General features: G+C 36.9%; 1 protein-coding gene across 1 annotated transcript; it reads left to right on the top strand.

Annotated features, from left to right (window-relative positions):
• The first annotated feature begins 441 nt into the window (after positions 1-441).
• Positions 442-21,523, top strand: LOC306846688 (xenotropic and polytropic retrovirus receptor 1 homolog). The gene is made up of 15 exons (XM_079380240.1): positions 442-836; positions 5,946-5,997; positions 12,630-12,731; positions 13,283-13,503; positions 13,878-14,027; positions 14,179-14,262; positions 14,353-14,434; positions 14,638-14,834; positions 15,281-15,460; positions 15,599-15,767; positions 15,865-16,059; positions 16,324-16,484; positions 16,605-16,744; positions 18,493-18,714; positions 20,016-21,523. The coding sequence occupies exons 1-15, from the start codon at positions 768-770 to the stop codon at positions 20,068-20,070; spliced, it is 2,079 nt and encodes a 692-aa protein (XP_079236366.1). The 5' UTR covers positions 442-767; the 3' UTR covers positions 20,071-21,523.
• The last annotated feature ends 422 nt before the right edge of the window (positions 21,524-21,945 follow it).

Raw genomic sequence — 21,945 nt, 5'->3', positions numbered from 1 at the left:
ATAATTTTATTGTCTTTTGAAATATTTGTGCTGTCTTTATGTTGATAAGTCTTGAAGGGAATCTGGGAAATATCAAAGTAAATTGGAAAATACATTCGTGTCATTTGATCCTTTTGCCAATATTTAACTCACATTTAAGCAAACGATTGCATAAATAAAATGAAACACATTTATACACCTACCTACCTACATAAGTTTTAAAAGACTAATTAATACAAGACACAGCACTTCTGTGTAGATTGAGCCTTGGACTCTATTGAGAAACATGTCACTCAGCCTAGATATGCTGTGACTGTCAATGATAAACAAGCTGGTTCAAGTGACACGAATTCGAAAACGGGTTACATTTTTGGTTAAGAATAACCTGCCCTTGAGTTCACATGTCTATAATTCACAGTAATTATTTTGAGGCATGAGCTGGAAAACATCCTCTGCGGTGACGCGCCGTGACGTCACTCTCCGACAATGATGGCGGCCGCTGGAGCCTCAGCCGCAGATATCAGGCGGAGAAAGAGTCTGTCAAGAGCTCCTTCAGCCCGCTAAACCACCGCTGACAGCGTCCCGCAGCACCTGAAGGGATAACGAGGAACACCGGGGACGGCTGTTTGAAAATATCGCAATATTTGCCCTGAATATGTGTGTGTCGCGGAGCAGCGAAAAACAGCCGTTAATCTGAGGGTGATTTTCAGCTCGCGATGATTCACTGGTAATTTTCCAGCAGCGCGAGACTCTCCTCAGACAAAAAACACCCCGAAATATTCATAAAAATGAAATTTACCGAGCACCTGTCTGCCCACATCACCCCGGAGTGGAGGAAACAATACATTCAATATGAGGTAAGAGCCGAAGAAAAGCAACTTTGAGCTATTTTACCTCAGACAGCATCCCTTCAGCTCACGGAACCCGTCTAAAATCAGTCATCTGTCGTTATAATGTAGTCTTTGAACGAAAGACTGTATTTATGTGATTTAATGTCTGTCATATCTGTTCAGGGTTAGTCTGTAACTGAAAGCTAACAGTGGATAGCTTTAAAGCTAGTGTGCGTCTATATGAACATCAGGGAGGCAGGTGAATCGGCCCAGATGTTTCGCGCTGCTCATGATCAGCTTATATAATAATAATAAACCAATAAGAAGATTAAATTAAATTGTCAAATTCAGCATATATATGTTTCTCAAAGGACAGTACCTGTTTTCCTCTCAATTCTAGGATGCAGTTGAAAGAACAGAAATCTCTAAAGTCAGTTTGGATAATAAATTCTGATTCAGATCTCGAATACAAATAGCGTATCCTTAATTTTAGGATTTAGAAAACTTAATATTTGAGAATTTACAGGGTGAACAAGTTCATCAGGATTATGACAATGATCAGAATCAAGCACACTCATTTTTTCCATCTCTACGTATTGCTCACATAGAACATTTAGGAGTGGCAGTGTAATATATATAATTTTGTAATATTTATCATTTTTTTTCTCCACATTGCCATGCAGTCGTTATCTGCATTGTTTTTCAGGTCTGTCATTACCTGTAGGGGTCATTCCTTCAAAACAAACATATATGGTGGTAATACCGAGCTTCAAAATGCAGGGCTTGGCAGACTACATAATTGCATTATTTCACATGAGCAGTTTTCTTTGTCTTCAACACTGGACTGGGTTAGAGTTGACAGGGCTTTAGTGTACTGCAGCTCCTTCAGGGTTTAATGGCCTACACATAATGAGATTATTGCCTTCTCCTTGGACATTTGCTAATTAATTAGTCATCATCTCTTTTTGAGAGTAGTACACAGCAGATTGTGTTTGTAAGGGAGTGCTGAATCAAATATAAATGATGGGGGAAAATAAATCGGTGATGGATTTGCTTTCTCTGTCACACTTAAACTTTATAATTCCCTCTCACCTGCCTGGAGGAGAGATCAGTTCTGATCTCGAGGAGAATGTTTTCCACTCTCTTTGGTAGCACACTTGTTTTTGCCTGCTGTGACTGGGCATTATGAATGTGGTGATTTGTTATGTTCTGTGGCCTTTCTTGGCCTTTCTCACACAGTCTTGACAAAGCTGATGTCAGCTTATTTAGAGATATGAGCGTTTCTGCTGATTTTTGTTTTCTGAGAGGGCAATCACATGATTCCTGACGCTCGGAAAGAGAAGAAAAAATTTTCACTGTCTCAAAAAAGCCTGCTGAAGTCAAGACTAAAGGCAAGGCTGCCTCAGAGTTTAAGACCTTTTTCTTAGTCATGGGAATGTGGTGTATGCTTGCCTGGGTGTAGAACAGTGCAGGCCTGCTGGTAGAACAAGTAAACATCCCTGATGCAGCTGTCAAGGCCACGTTCCCTCTGAGCTCATGTTTTCTTACAGGATTCTGTCTTTGCAACAGGCTTCTTCAGAGTCTGCGTTGTACTGTGTAATGCAGTACTGTATTAGCGTGTGAATTTGACATCATCTTGGACATCCTTATTGTTTTGCGATATTTGACCAGTCAAAGCATTCTATATTTGTTTTGTTCCAGCTCCACTCTAGGTATTTCATTTTCTTTTCTTCACTTAGGATATGTTTACACTTGTAGTCCGGTTCTTTTGGTCCAGACAAAAAAAATCCTAAAAATACACATAAGGATATGTCATAACCTGTTTGGACAGCTTTTATGACATACAGTATATATTGCAAACTTGCCGGTCATCCAAGACTGTTGCTGAAAAGCGTGATTTGCTGGTTCAGGTGTGATTAGGGCTGTAGGTCAACTCTGCAGGACAGCTGGTGCCCAGGAGCAGATTTGATTATAGTTTTTTTAATGCGATATCATGTCCTGTTTTTGTTTTGATGATGTATGTGTTTGGTCTGCTTAGCATCAATATTTCAGTTGACCCGCATCACAGTTTGACTACCCTTTTCAGGGGGTGTCTGTTGGTTTATTTGGTGTGCCCCAAAGTTCAGATGGCAGCATTCACACTTATTCAAATGAACCGCACTAACAGAGTTCATTTTAATCGAACCAAACCTTCCAAGTGTCTTGAAAGAAAAAGTGAAAAAATTTGCTTGCTTGCTTATGCACTATTTTGTGCCATTTTCTAGCACAAGTAGTATTCATACTGAAGATTCAAAAAAAGAACAAGTGCACTTTAAATACCCAGATGATGCACTTAATTAACTTAAAAATAAAAATAGATATGTTTTTTTTATATCATGATCTATATCATGATCTTCCATCATCTGGAAGAGGACAAAGAGATGTATTGCACATCTTTAGATTTTTTTATGTGAAAGGAATTAAAATATTTGTTACATGAGATGTTTGTTTTGTTTGTTCTTTTACGATTATATTTTATACTGACATTTAATAGCATTTAGCATTAAAATGCTTTTAATCTGGAGCCGTTTCAGAGTGATCTCAGAGTGAGAGAAAACTGACATTTCTCACATGCTCTGATTACAATGCTGTAGTTCAGGAGTAGTGTTAAGGTTCATGCTGAGGTCGGTGTCAAATGCTGTACTGAACATGGAAAAATTCCCACTTAAATCAATTTCAGTGTGGTTCTACACTTAAAATGATTCACATTTTGTATCTTCTATCTCTTACTTTTTATTCAAACAACATTTCATAAAAATACTCAGTGCTGTTATAATACAGAGAACTGTCTATGACTATGATATTTTATTATTCTTTATTTTACTGGTTCTGTTGGAGGCCATGTGATTATTTTTTTTTTGGGGGGGGGGGGTGTTCTCTTTCTCTGTGATGTAACAGTGAAGCATGATAACTAATAGAGGGCAAGCAAAATATTGATGGGTTGTTATTGATTTGAGTTCCACAGGCAAAGTTCCTGCCTCTCTCACTCAGTGCTTCTCCACTGGATGTGTATCACCTAGTGTGATGCATAAAAACCAGTAAAATACCCCACTTTCCATAATATCATTGCAGTGATTTGTTTTAAATTAAATCGTAATATTAATGCAAAGCATGCTACCAAATAAAGCAATTTTTTTTGTCATAGTAAGTTGAACATGCTTTTTAAATAGCCTTATGCGTTTTCTGGTGATTATGCACTTTTGTGCTAAGATGTGGCTAGACGTATGTCATAATTACTAGTGGTGCACCAATCAGGAAATTTGACGCTGACACCGCAATGACTGAGCTCAGCCCCATGCAACTTTTATAAACTATATTTTAAAAAAATCATGTTTCTATAAAGCTGTATATTACAAAAATGTACATTTTGTGACATATGACTATTTATACATATGTAGAAAACTGTTATGAGTAGTTTTATTGTCACTGCCAAAGTGATCAGCATAACAAAAATAAATAAGGGATTCATCATGTAGTGTAGAAGAATACATTTATTATAATAGGAGTTTTCGTGAGAAAACAGACTTCACTGAGCTCATTTTTTGCTCACTTTGGTCGCTTTCTGCATTATATATTCTGAATATTATATTTTTCATTTTGGTAAGAGCACAGCATCCACATAGACACTGCAACATTTTCTGAGTGATAACCACATCTGAATGTAGTTGTGAATCACCTAAATTATAGTTCCATATAACACCATGAGTCACTCCTAAAAAAGCAACAATTAACATTGATAACAATGGCAACATCACTGTCTTGATAAAACGGCAATAAACTTATTCACAAATCATTCTCACATTGTGTTGGATTTGTATTCACAAATCATTCTCACATTGTGTTGGATTTGTAGCTACAAGAACAATATGACATGACATTTCCCAAATTTTTGGACTTAAAAAAAAAATTCTAAATTATTTTTCTAATTTCTGTTGGTAAATTTGAATTATGTTAACCAACATTAATAATAGTGATTACAATATCAAGGGAAATAATCAACAATTATGTTTTTCTTTAATGATATCTGTGCAGTGATTATTCTTGAAAATGAGCACATTACAATTCACACACATTTAATATATTTTAATGCATTTAGTTGGAGTGCACATGTTTGTACAATTGTGTGTTATGATTTAAAAATATACACTGCCCTCCAAAAGTTTGGAAACACCCCTGGCAAAGTGTGGTTTTGAACGCTATCAGCATAAATCCTTATCATTGTTTGGTGCAAATACATTAAAGTAACTTGACATCATCATTGAAGACCAGCAATAATAATTTTAATTTTGATTACATAATAATGGCAATATATATACATACCCCTTTGCCAGCTGTGATGCCTGGTTACTGGTTTAAACTTGGCCCAGGTTTTTAAAAGATTTTTGGGTTAGCACACCTTAATAGCTACAACAATTGATTGCCAATTAAGATTAGAATACAGTGAACCAAGTAGAACACAATTTAGGTGAGATAGTTTACAAATAGCTATTTGTGGCTATGTGGATATTTTGATGAATCATAGTTTATACATAGAAAAAAACTTCTGTTTATGTAATAAAATATGTTTTTGTAGTTTGTGTTGTCCCTTATCAGTGCAAAATTATCACAAAATTAAAAAGGATTCATGCCAATATTGTCCAAAACCCCACTTTTCTAGGGCGTTTCCAAACTTTAGGAGGGCAGTGTATTGGCCCAGCATTATTTGTCAATCTCTGGTCACAGGTTTAAAATTAATATTGGACAGTCGAATGATGCATCCCTATGGAAATGCTGTAAAGTCTCCTACGCTTTATCTATTGTAACCAATGCATTTTTTCTGATTCAAGGACACAATGTGTTTCTTACAGAGGGGATATCCAATTCTAGATTTGGACAAAGTTAAAAACATCCATTTCCTCCATCTTTCTTTCTTAGTTTTAGTACTTCCTGTTCTGTACTCAAGCGCTCATGTCTTTCTGTCTCAGTCCGTCTGTATCCTGGCAGGGCTTCCCTTGTCAGTCAGAATTGGCGCAGTGCCAGTCACATGCTGCTGTGTAATATGAAAGCCAATTGTCTGACCTCTGGAAATAGTGTTTCATGTTCTTTTCTTCTCCACAGGCTTTTAAAGAAATGTTGTACTCGGCCCAGGATCAGGCCCCATCAATTGAAGGTAAATGCATGCAAACATACCCTGGAAATCAACCCATAAAAGCCCATAAAAATACAGTGTAAATACCAGTTTACTGTTCGTTTTAAATAAATCAAATAGTTTAAAGTGGATCATTTGGGATTTAGTTTGATCTAATCATAGTAAATATCATACACCTAATCTCCAGGGCTTTAGACTGCGCCCAAAGTAGTCGCATATGCAAAATGTTTATGAGAATGTGCAAGTTCAAATTTGACATTGAATGGTCTCCTCTGCTCCAAAGTGTTTTCTCTGCTCCACACAGCGCGAGCTGCAGCAAGAGTCAGATTTCACTGATTGCGTAAAGAGACTGAGAGAGGTGCTTTCAGTGTAAATGAAATCTGAATAAAGAGTTATGCTTTGTATGTTAATTCGCTTTGTACATTTGCTCTTTATGTAATTGTTTTATTGTTTTTATTCGTACAGTAGGCTAACTACAAATGTTTCAATGATTTCATTAACAACAGTCATTTTGAAGTAGGTAATGATTTAAACGTTGGTTAAATTAATAATTGCTTCAACATATATACATAACATTTTACTCCTATGAAAATGGTAATGCTAGTAAAGCGCCACAGAATTTGCGCCATCTTGAAGAGTCTAAAAATAGATGTTGCTCCATCAGGACATAAAACAATACACACAAGTTATTTGGAGAAATAACACTGACTACGTATGGAATGGACTTAAAGACATAAATCTTTATTTTCAAGCAATATTAACAGATTTCCAGCAATTTTAGGGTTCAGTAGTCACATTAGTTAAAACATTAGGAATCATGAACTAACAATGAAAGAAATCTTTTACAGTATTTAATGTTTTAATATTGATTTATACAAGTAGTACATTTATAAATGTGTAGTGTGTTTATATTACAAACAGTTATATTTAAAAATGACCCTGAATTAATGATGTAACACATTGTTGACCATTGTTCATACACACACAAACTTGTTACCAAATTGAACTTCATTATAAAACCTCATTGTTATCAGTTCAAGTTTCTTCAAGCTGCTTTTTTTCCCATGTGTATGAAATTTACAACCCATCAACCGTTAAATTCTGAAATTGCTTTGCTTGCAGTTCTCTGGTGTTTGTACAAAAACAAGCACCTGTTAGTGTCTCTGCTACTTGAGCTTCTGTGTTTGACCTCTCCCACATGCTTTCAGAAAAAAGCTGTTTTGGGTGCAGCTTGTGCAGTTTCAGCAGATACAAATTGTTTTTCAATGTTGTGATGATTTGCTTTCTTTTGCTTGCATGTCAGTAATAGAGTAGAGTAGATTTAAAACAGAGCAGTCAAAATGTATTTGCTAGACCCAGAAGTGTATACATCTTGAAAGAAATGCAGAAAAAAATAGAGATTCAATAACCAGTAAACATCAGTAAAACTCCCAGTGGCATCACACCATGCCATTGGATCTTCTGTCCCATTATACTGAACTACCATCTGGCAGTTTTCACATTCAAAGTCCACAGTACTTGTCAAACAGCTAAAAAAAAAAAAAAAATCCTGTCTTTGTGTCTTTTTTGGTTTGTTCAATCCTGCCGTAATGGCAGTAACTGGAAATGACAAATCCTGACCTAAAATCAGTGTAAGGTTACCTCACCACAGTGAACATGTGAAGTGTAGTTATCCTTAGCACAGTGTGTAATTGAATTGCTTTGTCAGATTATAATGTCTAAACATGGGTGATAAGGAAAACCTTTGTCTCGGTTGTAATGTCATGCTATCGGTTAGTTCCTGGGGTTCAGCTCAAGACCCATGGCTGATAAAAACTTATGGAGGACTGTTCTAGCGGTTTGCAACCAAAGGTTATAGTGCGTGCAAACACACACACACAAGCACAAACACATGTCCAGATGTAAATTTTTTCCTACAACAGTGTTAACGCTCCCAGAGAGCCATAAACCTGCATACTGAGTTTTTTTCTAAGCTGTGGGATGATGGTAGTTGTGATTATCCAGAAATAACTGTAATCTTCGGTCAAAGTTTGTGGTTTTTATGGGTGGTGATAAGTGTAGCTAATGGGATTGTTTAAGTAAAGCTATTATTTTGGAGGGGAACCTGCATGACGAGGGTTTTTCGTTAATAAGATGCGGATTTTTCTTGATGACGGATATCGGAAAGGGCTGATGGTGCAGGTGTTTGAAGTCATAAACCTCTAATTTTAAGTGTTTGCGTACAAAGTTACGCGAGTGATTATGACCGTCTTTTCTTGGCAGTGCTTCACAGTCTTAAGAATGAGATCATATTCCCTAGATTTCTTAAAGGTGCTGTATGTAGGATTTTGACTCTACTAAAGCATACAAATACCATAATATGTTTGCAGATATTTAAGAAACATGCTAAGTTAACATACTCGTTTATCTGAAAAACAATGCTACAGTCAGTTATTCTCCTTTGAAAATGTGCATTCCGGCCCGGAATGTCTGTGTTTGTTATGGTTTGTGAAACCGCCCACTGCCAGTTTACCCAATTGTATTTCGGCACCTGTTGGTGGTGTTGATCTGGCAACCTGTGTGTGCGTCAAGTCTGAGGAGGAGGGGCCAGGTGAAAAAAAACTGTCTCCAATATTTGGACTGCAATACCTAGTTCAACCGCTGGGTGTCAATTCTACATACAGCACCTTTAATGGAGATTTCGTCCAGGTACGCAATTTTTTCAAAGTTGTGTAATGTATAAATGCATTTTACCTAGAGCTGCGACTAACTATTAATTCAGCGTCAACTCTATTGTCATTTTAGTACATTGCATGGCAATGAAAAAAAAAAAGCAAAACACTGTTCCTCAGGAAACTACACTGACATATAGACAGTCGGGAGGACTAAAGACAACAAGACCGACAATACGAATAAGGTATAGAGTAAAAGAGAATTGACAATGATTAAGTGACAAGTCTGTTGATTCTTTTTTTTTTTTTTTGAATAAAATATATTTTTATTTCCTGACTTCCTGAAAATTGAGCATACTATTGTAATAGTAATATTTTGTATACAATTTACAGTATTATTTTTTTAATGTTGTTTTTTTTTTTTTTTTTTTTACAGTTTCCTTTTTCCATAATTTTAATGCATTTTAAACTGTGATTTATTCCTGTGATGCAAAGCGGAGGTTTCAGGATTTTTAATGTTGGGAATACTTGTTCTGCATGGCATTTTTGTGGAAACTGCTAATTTTTTTCAAAATCCTTTGATGAATAAAACATTCAAAAGAATGGTATTTATTTAAAATTGATGCCTTTTGTAACATTTTAAATGTCTTTAGTGTCACGTTGGTTAATTTGTTAGGGGTTATTGCTGCATAAAATTACTACTGACCCCAAACTTTTGAACATGTATGCTATGCTTCACATTTTTATTCCATAACAGTTACTGTTCAGACTATAAAAATATCAGTACTTACAATATTTTCAGTTTTAAACCTAAATGTTTCATCAATGTATTTTGGACAAATTTCTGAACCCTTGCATTGTTGCACTCCATTTTTTTTGTTTTTTGTAGAAATGCATTTTTCACTATTGTAAAGTTGTGTAATTGAAGAAGATTCTACATGCACAGAGCACACACCCAACTAATCAATAGTGACATTTGTTATCGATTTTATTGATTAGGTGTTGCAGCCATAGTTTTGTGTGAACTTAATCACTGACCTGGAATGACAAAAGAAGTAACTCCCTGATGTGGGCTTTTCAGTGACCGATGCAAAGGATCGATACTGTTGATACTGCTATGATACTATGATACTGTTATTGGCCAGTAATGTAGAAATGATCAGGTAGCTGATACACTGATCAATCACTCGTCAAAAGTACAGAAAGCAGTCCAGAACTGTTGTGTTAGGTTTAAATAAACACAGAGGGTACAGAGATAAGGTCATGCATTCCCTGGAAGATTTCAGTTCACAAGTTCTCAAGTAGTTTATTTTCTCTCTCAGGAGCTTCAGCTAAGAGAGAGAGAGCTGTGTATGTTCATCCCTGCCGAGCTGATATGAAACTGAGCTGTGTGCTTTCATAGCAGGCCAGACACATTTACCCAGCTGAAGGTCTCACTGGGGAGGGTTACCTAAACCAGTGCAGTGAGGGACTCCCTGCTGTAGAGCTGGAGTAATCCAGTATTAACACTGGATCAGATCAGATCAAACAGTTTATCTGGAGAATAACCCACAATCTTCTTAAACCTTTCACTTTGAAGTGTTTTTACACAATGAACTCACTGAACTTCAAATGGCCAAAATATTTCTTACATGTTTACCTGAGGGTTTTATAGTAACTGATATGTGACTTATCATGTGACAAGTCAACTGCTTACTCGGAGAGATTTTTGACCCATAAGGAGTTTTTGAACTCTGTTGGTTTAGTACTTTGATCAAGGAAGCAGCTCCTTATAAATCTTATATAGCCCTACCTAATAGCACATTAATGATTCTTGGCAGATTTAAACATGTGGCTAATTTATGAACAAAGCCTAATAGACTAACAGGGTTTGTTGTGGAAGTGAAGGATTGTGGGTTGTTCTGTTGAGTCTAGTGTTTCAAGGATCGCAGCTGAGAGTCATGTTTTAGTTTCGTCAGATGACACGTGTTTTTCAACCACATACAGACCACATTGCTTGAGCTTTGGTAAATGAAATATGAGTAATAATGTGCGTAAAGTAAACCTCCCTCTCTTTCCTCATTTTTTCACTCTGGATTCCACACGCTCATGTAACAATATTCTCCTCTTTGTTTTAAGAGTTACTCTTAAATGAGTCTCTACGCCTATGTGAAACTCCTAATTTAGGAGGCAGTGCTCTTAAAATGTTCCTAGGATAAAGTGATGCAGGTATTTCAAGCCATGAGTCATTTTCCCAAGTCTGAGAGTCCTGAGATAGTGATTCATTGTCTGTCTGTCTGGACAGTATCAGTCAGACTTACTGTCATTGCGCTCTGTGTTTTGTCCCTCAGAGGGGAATATCATGCAGTTACGTCTCCATGGTGTCAAAAGTATTTACAGTCAACAGAAACTTCACATGCCCCCTAACTGTAAATGTTTGAAGTCACGACCTGTGAACTGTTATGATTATTGTGATTTAAAACCATACTGACTTAATTGGTCTTGACTCTTGGTTCTCAGACTAAGGATCTTGGAAAGACATGACGCAAAATAATTATACACGGATTGCTTAAAGAGATACTTCAACCAAAAATGAAAATTCATACTCGCCCTCAATTTCATCATTTGGTCATCATTTACTCGCCCTCATGTCGTTCCAAACCTGTATGGCCTTCTTTCTTGTGCAGAATGCAAAAAAATACACTACTGTTCAAAGTTTTTATTTATACGTTTATTCAACAAGGACACGTTAAATTGATCGATAGAAGAAAAAAAAATCTTGTTTATTGAACTTTCTATTCATCAAAGAATCCTGAAAAAAGCATTACATTTTTACATTTTTTTTTTCAATTTAATAGTAAAACTGTTTTGAGCATCGGTAATATGAATTGTTTCCGGAGCACAACATCATCATATTAGAAAGATTTGGATATTAGAAAGACACTGAAGAGTAGTGACTGTGGAAAAGTCACCTTTGCCATCACAGGAAAAACTACTTTATTAAATCTGAGAACTGTTAAAACGGTTTCATTTGTAATAATAATTGACAGTATTACTGTTTTTACTGCAAATACATAAATGCGTTCACCAAGGCCGCATTTGTTTTGCAAGGCACTTTTTTTTTTTTTAAGAATTGTTTTCATAGACTGTGTGGTCCAGTGTTGTTTCCACTCCAGCATTCTTCAAAATATCTTCAAAGGTTGTCTACACTGGATGTGTAAAAGCAAATGTTCCAAATCCATCTTTCCTGTTGTTGGAAGCTGCACAAGCATTTGGAACATCAGGGAATCGGTGTACTGTGTAGTTACCACACTGCATCCAGTGTAGACTCAGATTATAATGGGTTTTTTCGTTGCAGCACACTGCTCGCATCAGGTGTAGACACGGTGTAAGGCTAGCTTTTAGAACATTTACATGGGTCTTTCCAATTCTGTATAAATCTGTGGAGTTGTATGTGGAGCTCTGTTAGTGCAGATTCTGTCTGGACCTGATAACGACGATTCCTTTGCAACTGAGACCACCGTTTCCTTGTGCAATTAATGAAACAAGATTACCAGATTAATTGATTGTTGGTCCAAAAGGGTATCCTCAGTTGCCTGAATGATGACCCTTATTTTAATCAGATTTCACTTGCAAAAAGGTTAATTTGAATCTTCTCTAAATGCTTATAATGACTTTTCCTTGAGATTTCTTCACAGAAATAAACAAGAATAACATTTTCTGTGGGCAGTGTGTGAACCTGCTACTTTTTAGCCAGTAATGTTTCAGACCCAGAGGTCATATTTACAAGGTCCAACAAATGAACCTGATGTACTGCTCTGCAGAAAGAGCTTCACTGATTTTTTTTTCTCTTGGTCTTTGAGCGAGAACAAAGTTTTCTACAAGTTTCTTTTCCTCTTTTTCTGTTCAGTACATTACCCGGCTCCTCGTTTTTTTTTTTTGTTGTTGTTCTTTAATGCGTGCGTGTGTGTGTGTGTGTTTTCCTGAATAACTTTTTTTTTTTTTTTTTGCTTCATCCTTTAGTCACAGATGAAGACACTGTCAAGAGATACTATGCCAAGTTTGAGGAGAAGTTCTTCCAAACATGTGAGAAGGAGCTGGCCAAAATCAACACATTCTATTCAGGTAATGTGAAGCTCACAGTTTCTGTCTGCTTTAGTATTTACAGTGACAGATTACACATCACAGAGATTTAACTTAGCAAAAACAGACATTAAAGGTCCTGAGCCAAAGCCAGGACTGACATTAAACCAGGACTGTTATTAATTTTTATATCCCAATAAATAACCACCTGCTTTCTCTTTCTCTCACTCACACCGTTCTCTTACTCTCATTTGTTTGTCTAACCAATGGCTCAGAGATTATTAATTTTCATAATCAATCAAGTTAACGTAAAATAGGGCTTAAATTTGAGCCCATAAATTTGAATCAAGTCATATGACAAATTAGACATTACTGTTCACGCTGTGTGCAGGAGAAATATTTAATCTGTGTTCAGGTTTCAGTCTTAATTGCTCATCAAATTCAATATTATCACAGTTTGTGCTTGTGCATATTAAGTTTATTTGTACAGAGCTCTGGACATGATAGGACATTCACAATTAGACCAGAAATATGCATTCCATCTTTCCAGCTGCATCGCATACTGATGATGTTTCCATTCTTTCGTGACACAGAGAAGCTTGCAGAAGCACAGCGGCGATTCGCCACGCTGCAGAATGAGCTGCAGTCTTCTCTGGATGCGCAGCGAGAGAGCAGTCGAGCCGCGAGTCTGCGCCGCCGTCGCACTGTCTTCCACCTGTCACAGCAGGAGCGCTGTAAACATCGCAATATCAAAGATCTGCAGCTGGCCTTCAGCGAGTTCTACCTCAGCCTCATCCTGCTGCAGAACTACCAGGTCTGAATGTATGCAAAACACTATTAGGCTACGGTTTACAAGCTTTAGTGCTCAGTTCTGATTGATTGTCTCATCTGATTTACTTTTTGATTGGCTGTTCATTATTTTGTTTTGTTTTTAATTAATAAAAATTGCCTTAAATGTTTTAAAAATATTTGAAAATTGGAAATTCTGTCATGACATTTGGTGTAATAGACTACATGGAGTCCTGTGCACATGATAACTTTCTTATTCCCTCGGTTGTTGCTTTTTCAGTAATTCCCATTTGCGTATGATCCAGCTGAAATCAAAGTTTTTTTTTTATTCATTTTATTCAGATTGGCCGTTCTTTGAAATCAAACCCATTTAAAGTGTAAATGGTTTCTCTCTGTCAGAACCTAAACTTCACAGGCTTTCGGAAGATTTTAAAGAAACATGACAAGATCTTTGAGACAGCACGAGGCGCTGATTGGCGTGTGGCCCATGTTGAAGTGGCTCCTTTTTATACCTGTAAGAAGATCACTCAGCTCATCTCTGAAACCGAGGTACCATACACTCAAATGACACTTTCCATTTTAAGTATAAGAATTTCAAACAAAAAAACTCTTTCTGCTTTAAAGAACAATTGAATTGTGACTGTCTGGTCGAACCAGCACAGTGTTTAGTTATTCTGATAGTATGATCTCAAATCTCCAGGGCCTTGTTACCACAGAGTTGGAAGGAGGAGACCGACAGAAAGCCATGAAGAGGCTCCGAGTGCCCCCATTGGGAGCAGCACAAGTAGGACACTCTGTGACTTTTACTAAAACACCTTTCATTAGTACTGTTTAAAGGACATGAACACTCACCATCCTGTGCTCTTTATCTTAGCCTGCACCAGCATGGACCACTTTTAGAGTAGGACTCTACTGTGGTGTCTTCGTTGCTTTAACAGTCACAGTCATCATCACAGGTATACAACCTCTCATATGCCTTTTCGAAAACTGCTATTTTAATGAAGCTTTTAGTTGTTTTATAAGGTCTAATATTTCGCTTGTCTCTAAAGTTAATTTACCAAATCAAAGACGTATAACAACGTTAATGTAACCCTGTGATCAGAATCTTTTTTTAAGGATTTGGTTATTTTGACATTTAATATGTTTTGCGCGACTGCAGGTGTGGTTAAACTTGTTACCGGAGATGAGAAGAATGTCTGGCCCCTAGTGAGAATTTATCGGGGTGGTTTCCTGCTCATTGAGTTCCTCTTTTTATTGGGCATCAACACATATGGATGGAGGCAGGCTGGAGTGAACCATGTCTTAATATTTGAGCTCAACCCCCGCAATAACCTGTCCCACCAGCATCTCTTTGAGGTAATTAGAAATCTGTGAATGAGGTTCTGAACAATAAAATTAATGTAATTTTTTATTTGAATTCCATAAAAGGTCATTTCACAACTGTTTTGTGAAACAAAGACTTGTGCTAATATAACACTAGAATTACAGTGTTTTTTAGACTGAAAAGTAATTAATTTGTTTGCCATTGGCCAGAGATGGTTAAATATAATGCTGTTGATTCATTTTTTAGTCCTTGATTTCATTTAACTTTTGAATTCACAGATTTCTAAAGTTTTTGAAAAAAGAACAGTTTTATGTGTGTTTAAAATACTCACAGATCCCTCGGATTTAATATGACAGCTACTTTATACATTTAGAGATTTAGCAGTGCAGAGCTCCTGTCAATTTTCCTGCCAGGCTAAAAACAATGTAAAATAAAAAGAACCAGATTTATACATGCATTTCTCCCTGTTTTTTTGCAGATTGCCGGTTTCCTTGGAGTTCTTTGGTGCGTTAGTATACTGTCCTGCCTCTTCGCTAAGTACACAATGATCCCTATTCAAGTGAACCCTCTAGCTCTCTATGGGTTCTTCTTCTTCTTCCTTATCAACCCTTTCAAAACGTGCTACTACAAATCTCGCTTCTGGCTACTCAAATTACTGGTAAGAGCCAGGAGAATTTCATAACACACGAGCGTTTGTCACACTTTTATGAGACATTAATATTTCATTTGTATGCTATTGATTAAGTTGGTCATCTCCTCTTTTCTCCTGCTTTATTGTCCACCTTTTTTTTCATAGTTTCGAGTGGTCACAGCGCCATTTCACAGAGTGGGGTTTGCTGATTTCTGGTTGGCTGACCAACTCAACTCTCTAGTAGTGGTTCTGATGGACCTAGAGTACATGATCTGCTTCTACAGCATGGAATTGAACTGGTCCAAATCTGAGGGGGAGCTGTGGATTAAAGAGGGTATCCAGATGCGCATTATTGTCTTTGCAGATTTAAAATGGTTTTTATGGGGCAGTTATTGATGACAGGTTGTTTGTTTTTTTTTCTTTCAAATCAGGTGGAGGGATATGTCACTCGTATTCATATGGAGTACGAGCTGTAATCCAGTGTTTGCCTGCCTGGTTCCGGTTTGTGCAGTGCCTGAGACGTTATCGGGACTCAAAGCGTGCCTTCCCTCACCTGGCCAATGCTGGCAAATACTCCACTACTTTCTTTGTGGTCATCTTTTCTGCTCTCTATAAGACGCATGAAAGTAAGTACATGAGCTGTTACATTCTTTAACTGAACATCAGATGCTTTGGATACTGTTTGAAATTCTTTGTTTACCCAACATGACATTTGTTTCCACTCAAAACAAGTCTAAAAGACATTCTTTGTTTGGTAGAATGTGGTTGATGTTGTTTACAAAATAAAAGCGGACCACACACTGAACCTTGAGGAACACCATGCAGCTAAGTCCTGTGTTTTCTTATATCTCTAATGTTCTCTTATGCCACTTCCTCTCTGTTATCATTAGCTCTTCCAGAAGGTCAGGTCTTCTTTTACCTGCTAATTGCCTGCAAGATCATCAACTCATGCTACACCTTATTGTGGGACCTAAAGATGGATTGGGGTCTTTTTGACCGTAATGCAGGGGAGAACACCCTCCTCAGAGAGGAGATTGTATATCCACAGAAAGTACGAATACACACACTGGTGGTTTTCATGTTTTACTATTTAAATATTTTTAAAGAGAACAGTCCTCTTTCACTGCATTTACACAGTCGTTGTGTTGATTTGTGTGCTCTCTTCGAACAGGCTTACTACTATTGTGCCATAATAGAAGATGTAATCTTACGCTTTGCATGGACCATTCCACTTTCTCTTGGGGTTATGACTACATTCCCAAACATTTCTGATATTTTGGCAACTGTCCTTGCACCACTGGAGGTCTTCAGGTGAGCACATCAGCATATATCCATACATTGATTAACCATTTCTACCCACAACCTGTGGTGAAAAGAATGGTTTTTCCAAAAAATGATGTTGAAAATTTGCTCACACTTAAGCCATCCAAGATGTAGATGAGTTTGTTTCTTCATTGGAAATTTGGAAAAATTTAATTACAGAACTTGCTCACCAGTGGATCCTCTGCAGTGAATGGGTGCCGTCAGAATCAGTCCAAACAGCTGATAAATACATCATAATAGTTCAAGTAATTCACACAATTCCAGTTCATCAATTAACGTCTTCTGAAGGAAAAAAAGCTGTGTTTATAAGAAACAATAGGTAGCTGAATTTGACCCACACTGCAAAAAAAGACCAAAAAAGGTCTACCAAAAATCCAATTATTTATTTTTCATATGCAAAAGTGAGAGTGACAAAAGTGCAGTGTATCAAAAACATACCAGAGAGCAGACGTTTCAGCCCATGCTTTCTTCAGTGCTCATCAAGCAAAAAAGCAACACCACACTTATATAAACACAATTGCAAATTATTGACAGCTGATCTTAATCAATGAGGGATAATTGTCATGCCAACAATTTCCCTTCACAAAAACCATGCAAGATCCATCTCTTCATTTAATCCTGTTGGGGTTTATGATTTCAACTCAAAAAGCCACTCTTTGTAATAATTTTCAATCACGATTACCACCTCTCCTGTGTAAAAGAACCCTCTCAATGCCCAGGAATTTGAAATCAGAAAAAGAATGGTTTGCAGATTCAATGACGAAAAACCGGAGAAGTATGAACCTGTCTCCTGATGGCGCTCATACGTTCAACAATTCTAGTGCGCAATGCACGTTTTGTTTTTCCAACATACAGTAAAGGCCAAGAACACAAAATTATGTATATCACGTGTTGTTTTACAGGTGATCAATTGTTTAATTCTATAAGCTTTACCTGTTTGTGGATGTGTAAATTAATTGCATTTTAAATAATGCGAACAGGCAACACAATCTTTACACAGAAAATTTCCATGGGCATCAGAGAGGGTCCCAGGAGTGGGGATGTGGGTATTTGCACGCACCAATTTATCCCGTAAATTTGGAGGCCTGGAGTGAACAAAGAGAGGTGGATCAGTGAACAGGCCTGACAAATCACAATCACTCTGTATGATATGACAATGAATACTGATTACCTTTTTGGACTCGGGGACTAAAAGTAGATTAGAATACACAAGAAAACGTCTTATTCTTGGGGGTCAAGCTGGTATCTTCTGGCAAAGATCTAATTTTGTCTAAAGCAGTATCGAGCCACTTGATTGGATATCCCTGAGATCTAAAATCGCTATACATTTCTGGACTTTGGCTTCAAAATCATCCTTGTTAGAACAAATGTGAAAAAGTCTCATAAACTGGTTATACGGCAGACCACAATTCCTGCTTTATAAGAAGCAATCTCATCTACAACTTGGATGACTAGAGGGTGAAATTTTCAGAAAAGTTTCATTTTTGGTGATCCGTTCCTTTAATAGTTAACCTATTTGAAATGATGGACCGGTTTTTCATGTCAGCTGTTTTCTATTTTAACATTACAGGAATGCTTTATTGACCAGTCAGAAAACATGACCTAATCTATTCATTCACTCTGTTTATATTTATCACGCCTCCATCCCCATCAATGTCTGCTCGAAGTAATTGCATATGAATTTTCAGCAGAAAACAGTAAAGTAACCTATCCTAATAATCTGTCGTCTGTTTTAGGCGCTTTGTTTGGAACTTCTTCCGTCTGGAAAACGAGCACCTGAATAACTGTGGTGAGTTCAGAGCTGTGAGGGATATCTCAGTTGCGCCTCTAAATGCTGATGACCAGACGCTGCTGGAGCAGATGATGGACCTGGAGGATGGTGTCAGGAACAGACAGGGAAAGAAGAACTGGAAGAGAAGCTACAGCATGTCCTTGAGAAGACCACGCCTCTCCTCCCAGTACGCTCAGAGCCACAGACACAAATCCAGATATAGAATACCTAAGAATGAGATTTGTTCAGCAAGATTGATTTAAATTAGTGGTTCTCAATCTTTTTGAATCATCCCCCTTTGTCCACAACAATATTTGATGACATGCCTAGTTTCTGTTACATTTACATTTCAGGAGTCGAATGTTTTTTTTTTTTTAGGAATCCTAGTCTTTTTAAACAATGAATTCACCTGGCTTTTCCAGTTACTTGTGATGTACTGGATAAGAATTAAGAACAAGGATTTTAATAACATTTTTACTCATTTCTATTTGATAAAATACCTATGGAGTTTAAAGGTTTTGCTAGACATGACTTTTGCTGAAATCATACTTTTTAAATTAAGCTACCTCATATATCCTGTGTTTTCCAAGTGGAAGTGGTTTTTACAGTGGAAAACCCTGTAAAAAATGTTGAAGGCATGAATTAAAAGATGATTTTATTAGCCAGGCGTTTTATTTGTTTTAGATCATTTTAATGCTCCCTTGAAAGTTTGCAGAGGCCCCCGTAATGGGCCCCAGCGCCCCTGTTTGAGAACCACTGGTTTAAATACAAGATCAAAAAGCTTATTTTCCATGCAATTTCCTCTAGAAATGCTAATAAATATTAGTGACACTAGCAAAGTCCTATGTTTTTACATACACCTCAACAGTTCTAATGGCATTTTCCATAGAGAGGGTCCAAAATAGGGCTTGAAACCACAAAAATTATTATAAATGTATTTTTTGTTTTGTTTCCAAAAAACGGTCAGTCTGAAAATTTGGGACATGTAATATAAAATTTTTGTTACTTCATTTTGAAGCAATTAACATTTTCCATTCAAAAAATGTAAATGCAAATTTCAGAATGAGTGTCAGGGTTGCAGATTTTGCCATAAAAAATAGGTTTCAAGCAGTTTCGGACCAAATGTTGGTTATTGATACAGTAAATGTGTATTTTACTTAACTTGGGGGGGGGGGGGGGGGGGGGGTCTTAAAACAACTTTGAAAATGTTGAATTGAATTGTTGAGAAAATCATCAAATTTTGATGGGTGACGAGTTAATGTCACGAGTTAAGGTAAATTTTTTTTTTTTTTTCTTTTTTTATTAAATGTAAACAAAATTTAACAGTTTATTAGTTCTCTCTTTATTAAAAAGACTATTTGTAATCAAGGGACATCAGGGACCCTGTTTTTAGAAAGTGCCTTGTAAGCACCATCATACACATGTCTTCATGAGATTTCATTGAGTTTGATGAAACTGAAGGATTTCTTTTCTTTTTTTTATTTTCAGGTCGAAGATCCGAGACACCAAAGTCCTGATAGAGGACACCGATGACGACACCTGACCCTTGCGTCCACAGTGGCTTGAGAAATTGTTTTCTACAGGACCATAGACCTCAGTGAGCCTCGACTTCAGAAGCTATCCAATCAGTCAATCCATCACAAAGCTGCCTGACTACACACACACACAAACACATTTCACACTAAGACCTCACTAACTCACACACACAACAGGACCAGCCACTTCTTAGTTACTGTACTGTTTATGATTCCTTCGTTACTGCCTTGATAATTTTTGTGAAGATCCAGTATGTGGAAGAAACAAAAATTGAATTCAATGGACGGTGTATATATACGTCAGTTCACAAACCGCTTGATGGGATATAAACATGGACACATCATCGCAGCAGTCGTGATCAATCAATCGGTTTGGATACTTTGTCTTTAAAGACTTTTATGATGAGGGTTATTCATGTAGCAGACACATGGACTGGTTTACCCTCATTCGTGAAAATGACAATTTATACTTTTCTTTTTTTTTTTAGAATGTACATTTCATTGTTATTTATGTGAAGGAGAGATGCCTTGAACTTTGCTTTAAAGGAAATCTTTTAAATATAGTAAGGATTTACCTTGGACTTTTACCCAGGACCTCTGCATGCTTTTGACCGACCCTCAGGTGGCTCTGAAGAAAAAATACTGATTTGATTCATATTTATTGAAATAATTTTGCAGTTTGTTTAAACACAAACCACCAATGTAGTTACCTGCTCTAAAATGCCAAATGAGAGTGTCTGCCTATGTTTGTTTCATGTGTCTTAAAGTCAATTCAGGTTGAAGAGGTGCTGCATTGTAGACCCAGAAGAAGAGAAAAACACCCTTTGCTTTAATAGTGTCAGGCTCATGTTAGTAGCAAGCCAAATATCAGAAGCATTCCTTGAGAACTTCTCCTTAGCTGTCATTTTGCTTCCTACATACGATCATCCTGAAACCCTGTTTTGTTGTTTCTTAAAGCTTGTTAAACACACACAGATCTTATTCAGCAATCACATTCCACCAAAGTAGCATTCCATGTCTACGATCTAGTTTAATTTTCAGCCGGTGTCTTCCAGAGTTTGACTAATTCTTAGGTCACCTGAGGGTTTTCAGAGGTTCTGGGAGAAACATTTTCACTGAATCTTTGGCTGTCACACGAGCACAATCTGTGTGTATCATTCATAAAACTTGTTGCATAAGTAGTCACATTCAATTCGGTGTGATAAATTATGTAAGGATGGATTTCTGAACGATTATGACCAGGTAGTTCTCATATGATGGTTTATAATCCATTCCAATCGAAAATCTGTATTTGTACCTCTGGAAGCCTAGCTGTCTGTGAATGAGATGGATGAAAGACAGGAGGTACTGCAGTCGCACATTCATGCAATACTCGAGACTCACCGGCTACACCTCACATACTATGTCATGTACTACTGTCCCAAGTAAATGCTTGGACCAAAATAAAAAAAATCAAGGGTTTCTCTGTTGTTTTCTCATGGCATTTGTGACTGACATTTAAGATTTATATTTCTAAATCAGAAAAATAGACTAGATTGCCTCGTTCAACTTGCAGCTTTTGAAGTGCAATATCAAATTTAAAAGCTCTTTGATTTCAAATGAGAGCTGAATACATCAGTTGTGATTCGGAATGGGATAGTTCACCCAAGCTAAAGTTTTTTTGTGTTTTTCTTTAAAACAAATGTTTTCAATGACATGAGAGATTTCGGTCACATTATATTAGCTAGCCTTATAGGGATTGTTAACCCAAAAATTAAAGATTAAAGTTCTGTCAGTTTCTGGCCCCCCTTGAGGTCCATAGTATAGAGGGAAAAAAATACCATAGTAGTCAGTGGGGACCAGAAACTCTTTGGTTTATTGGTCAACCGATATTTGGCATTTTT

This window comes from Barbus barbus (genome assembly GCF_936440315.1).
Source record: "Barbus barbus genome assembly, chromosome: 26".
Classification (NCBI taxonomy): domain Eukaryota; kingdom Metazoa; phylum Chordata; class Actinopteri; order Cypriniformes; family Cyprinidae; genus Barbus; species Barbus barbus.
Note: the sequence above shows the minus strand (reverse complement) of the source record. Positions and strands in the feature narration are given on the sequence as shown.

Coding starts and splice junctions, on each gene's coding strand:
- LOC306846688 (XM_079380240.1), top strand. CDS start 768: ATGAAATTTACCGAGCACCTGTCTGCCCACATCACCCCGGAGTGGAGG. Junction 12,732..13,282: donor AATCAACACATTCTATTCAG/GTAATGTGAAGC, acceptor TTCGTGACACAG/AGAAGCTTGCAGAAGCACAG. Junction 15,461..15,598: donor TCTGGCTACTCAAATTACTG/GTAAGAGCCAGG, acceptor TTTTTTTCATAG/TTTCGAGTGGTCACAGCGCC.